This window comes from Lycium barbarum, chromosome 12 (assembly GCF_019175385.1).
Source record: "Lycium barbarum isolate Lr01 chromosome 12, ASM1917538v2, whole genome shotgun sequence".
Lineage (NCBI taxonomy): Eukaryota > Viridiplantae > Streptophyta > Magnoliopsida > Solanales > Solanaceae > Lycium > Lycium barbarum.
The window spans coordinates 87,422,829-87,427,159 of NC_083348.1; the positions used below are offsets into that span (position 1 = coordinate 87,422,829).

Consider the following 4,331-nt stretch of genomic DNA (forward strand, 5'->3'; position numbering starts at 1 on the left):
CTTCTAAACATGTTTGGAATGTTTTCTCTGGAATTATTGAATTTTACTGTGTAAAAGGTTGATGCAAGTGGAGTAGTAACGCCAAAGCTAACTTCAGACCCACATCTTTTAACTTCAATCTCGTGAAGTCCGAATTTGATTTTGAAGCGACTAAACTTTAAAAAACTTTATAACCTTGGGCTATTCTTTAAATAGGGTGTTAAAATGGCTATTTGTGCACTTTCCCCAATTTTCATAGCAATGACCATGAATAAAATTGAATCATCTTGAAGAGTTTAAAGACTTTCCATGCCATTATATCTTTTCAAGTTCTAAAAAGCTTCCATTTTTTCTTCTTAATTTCTTAAAGGATTAGAGCAAGTAGCGACTGGACAATAGAAACTTCATACTAAGCCTTTTTTTTTTTTTTTCATCAGGTTAGTTCTTCGTCTTTCTAGACTTTTTTTTAGCAGTATTTTGTTAGGTAACAAAGTGGTTGGTAAATATTATTACAAAATTGATTCTCTGCTTGAGCTTTAGCTACTACTTGCCATTGTTGTAATCATGTTATTATTACATAAACAAAGAATGAGCTGATGACCTATGCACGCAATGTGTTCGATTATTTGCTCATTAGACTTTCAACCTCTAGTGTTTAAAAGAAGTAGCTTTTAACTTTAACCAAAGGCCTTAGAGCAACGGTAAGTTGTCTGGTCACACGTTCGAGCCGTGAAAGCATGCACTAATGCTTGTCTTAGGACAGACTATCTACATTATACTTCTTGGTATGTGGCCCTTCCCCAGACCTGCTAATGCGGAATGCTTTTTTTTTTTTTGCTCTTTGAACGGTAACCAAAGGCATATGTAGGATTTTAAGTTTGTGCATATGGAGTACCACCGTACACACTACTTCTTTGTCTCAATGACTGTTGCCTTATTTTAAATTCATTTTTGTTAAATCTTATTCAGATGTGTGTGTGTGTGTAATACGTATACGTACGTGCACAGTTATGTGTGTGTGTGTGTATACGTTTATCACTGATTTAGGGTAACAGATGTTCTTATAGGTTGGGTTTGCTCCTGCTCCCCGTGAGTATTCCCTTTCCCTTTTATGTACAGCAGTTTGATGATCCTGCTTTGGGCATGTGATGCGGAGAGCTGAAAATGCCCCAGTGCGGAGGTGCGAGAGGTTGGCCAGCTACGGTTTCAGAAGAGGTAGAGGTAGGCCGAAGAAGTATTGGGGGGAAGTGATTAGACAGGACATGGCGCATTTCCTGCTTACGGAGGACATGACCTTAGATAGGAGGGTATGGAGGAATCATATTAGGGTAGAAGGATAGTAGGTAGTCGCGTTTATCCTCCCTTAAGAGTAGTTATGTTGTTCTATAGTTTCTTGTATCTTGATTTCTGCGAGTATCTGTTGGTTTCGAATGATTTATTTACTTCCATTGTTTCATTTTCATAGTTATCTATAGCAGTTGATACTCCTTTTACCATGACTTTCTTGTTTTGTTATTTCTTGTTTTCATATTGTTTTCGATACGCTTGATCATATCTAACCTTTTGTCTTTTCCTCTCTTTTTCTCCTCTCTTGAGCCGAGGGTCTTTCGGAAACAGCCGCCCTACCTTTCAAGGTGGGGGTTAGGTCTGCGTACACTCTATCCTCCCCAGACCCCACATAGTGGGATTATACTGGGCTTGTTGCTGTTGTTGTACAGCAGTTTGATGATCCTGCTTTTAACATCTTCTGCTAAGAAAGAGAAATGAAACTTAAGAAGAGTTAGTACTGTGCTCAACTTCAATATTAATATATTATGGCTTCTAAACATTGTCTTACTAGCTTCTCCATGAAATGTAGCTATATGAGTTGCCATTTAATATTAACTTTGGATGAAATGCTCCTCTACTTTCCTCTTCTTCTGTTTATCTTTTTATTAGTATGTATATAAGACTATGGTGAGGATGTTCAAGTGGTCTGCCATTAAGTTTATGTTTTCTATTTTGTGTTTTGTACACTTAAAAGAGTGATAAATTTGTGGTCTTAATTTTGATTGGTGTCATCAACAGGTTTCTTATATTAGGAGTTTCTCTCAGAGATTTTAATCCTCCCAGCAGAGCATCTAAGCAAGGGAAAATGGTCATCCATTCTGCATTAAATCTTAACTTTTCCGCAATTTCATCACTCTCTGCTCTCAAAGCAGGGCAACAATTTTGTTCTTGCTCTTTTGCTAACTTCCTATTGCCGCCTCCTTTGAAACGTCTGACTTGCTTTGCCACTTCAAGAAAGTCTGAAGAGGAACATGTGCCTGATCCTAAGCAGAACTCTGGTTCAAGGCCTAGGAAAGCTACTGGGTCCCAGGAAAGTAAAGTTACTGTTAATGAAGACAAAGGTTCCGCCAAGATCTTCCCCACAACAATACCCAAAAAGCCAAGGCGTGGTCGCAGGAGTGAAGCAGCTGCAGTTGAGGATTTTGTTCGTGATTCGTTAGAAAAGACATTTGCTTCTATCCGGGAGAAGAACTCTGAAATAATGAAAGATACTGAGAATATCCTCAAAGATAGGGTTGATGATGACACTGATTCTGATCAAAGTAGTGATGATGAAGATGATAGCAGCAAGGATATGAAAGAAAATAAAATGATTGTTGAGGAAGAGGATCCAGATTGGCCTCTAGATGCAGATGTTGGATGGGGAATTAGAGCATCAGAGTATTTTGACAAGCATCCAATAAAAAATGTAGTAGGAGAAAACGGAGTTGAGATCGATTGGGAGGGGGAGATTGATGATTGTTGGGTGAAAGAAATCAATTGTCTTGAGTGGGAGAGCTTCGCTTTTCATCCCAGTCCCCTCATTGTTCTTGTTTTCGAGAGATATAATCGGCAAGTGAATCGTGTTTTTTGAACTAATTGAAGTTCTTAGAGTGTATCTTGTAGGCAATATGCAGTTCTTTTATGTTCTCTGAAACATTTTTGTAAATGCACAGGGCTAGTGACAACTGGAAAGCACTTAAGGAGCTAGAGAAAGCGGCCCAGGTGTACTGGAGTGCCAAAGAACGCTTGCCTCCTCGGGTTTGTGAAACATAATCACTTCTCTGTACATTGTCCACTAGTCAACAATCTTAACTTAGCTTTCCTCGTGTAGACTGTGAAGATTGACATAAACATTGAGAGGGATCTAGCCTATGCTCTTAAAGTTAAAGAGTCTCCACAAATATTGTTCTTACGAGGAAATAGGATACTCTACAGGGAAAAAGGTACTTACATATTTCCTTGCTAGTTTGATATATTAGCCTTTTCAGCTAAAATTTCACCATATATCATTGCTCCGTGGGACAATGGTTAACTTTGCAACTTTGGATAAATCTGTGCAGACATTCGAACGGCTGATGACTTGGTTCAAATGATAGCATATTTTTACTACAATGCAAAAAAACCTTCATGCATTAACGATGCAGCTTTATCTCAGCGGTCGTAGTCAACTGAGGTACTGGGACTTTCATTAGAAACTCATAGATCAATGTTATCAAAAGGTTTAAACTTCTATGTGCAGCTCAGATTAAGTTGGCAGAAATAGTCAAAGGGGAAATGGATCATGGATCCCTGTGTAATTGGGGCCAATTGGTCGTTTTGTTCACTGGAAACTGAGTATACAATTCAGAGAGAACCTTGGAAGAATGTCTGGTTGAAACGTCGTGATGGTACTTTCTGATTTATGCCTCCAGCTGCTGATGTAACTTGCAAGTGGAAGGTTAAAGAAAAAGGTTATATTCTAAAAAGAGCTTAAAGTAGCTTATGCTTCTTACTATATAGAAGAGCATAGTTGGAAAGAGAACTCCCAGTTGCCATGATCTTACTCTTATTTTTATTTGCTTGTTTACATGGCATACTAGCCTAATGTCTAAAAAATACTTTATAATTAATTAGAAAAGTTCATGCATCTTCTGCTATCTGCTAGCTACAACTATATTTGAGTTATCTTTTTCGTAGGAGATGTTTGTCACGTTAGGTATGGAACCTTTCCATTAATACTAGCCCAGAGAGATATGATTGGATAATGTATTGGTTCCTTGCTTTATTCCATCCTAAGATAGGAAAGTGCAGATCAGATAAACAAGACAATATGTTCCTTGGATGGGCTAACTATGACTGCTTTTCGTCTGTTAGGTTATATATATTAAGATACTAAAGTGCTTTCTTTTCAAAAGTTTGGGATCACATTATCAGGAATATGCCATGATTAAAGAAATGTTAAATCACTCAACGTCAAACCTAACTAGGAGCATTTGCAGATAATACTACAATTTAACAATACCTGAACTCTGAATAGACTCAACTAACAAACTTTCAGCTAA

The 4,331-nt window shown here is 37.8% G+C and overlaps 1 protein-coding gene across 3 annotated transcripts; it reads left to right on the forward strand.

Moving 5' to 3' along the window:
- The first annotated feature begins 221 nt into the window (after positions 1 to 221).
- On the forward strand, positions 222 to 3,916 carry LOC132622365 (thioredoxin-like fold domain-containing protein MRL7, chloroplastic). Of its 3 annotated transcripts, none has more exons than XM_060336967.1 (6): positions 222 to 416; positions 2,047 to 2,859; positions 2,964 to 3,048; positions 3,122 to 3,233; positions 3,351 to 3,463; positions 3,510 to 3,916. In XM_060336967.1, exons 2-5 carry the CDS (start codon positions 2,114 to 2,116, stop codon positions 3,452 to 3,454), a joined length of 1,047 nt encoding a protein of 348 aa, XP_060192950.1. In that variant the 5' UTR covers positions 222 to 416; positions 2,047 to 2,113; the 3' UTR covers positions 3,455 to 3,463; positions 3,510 to 3,916. The 3 variants fall into 3 exon arrangements, with proteins under 3 accessions (XP_060192950.1, XP_060192951.1, XP_060192949.1); XM_060336968.1 differs by having other exon boundaries at positions 3,530 to 3,916; XM_060336966.1 differs by having other exon boundaries at positions 223 to 416; positions 3,351 to 3,916.
- The last annotated feature ends 415 nt before the right edge of the window (positions 3,917 to 4,331 follow it).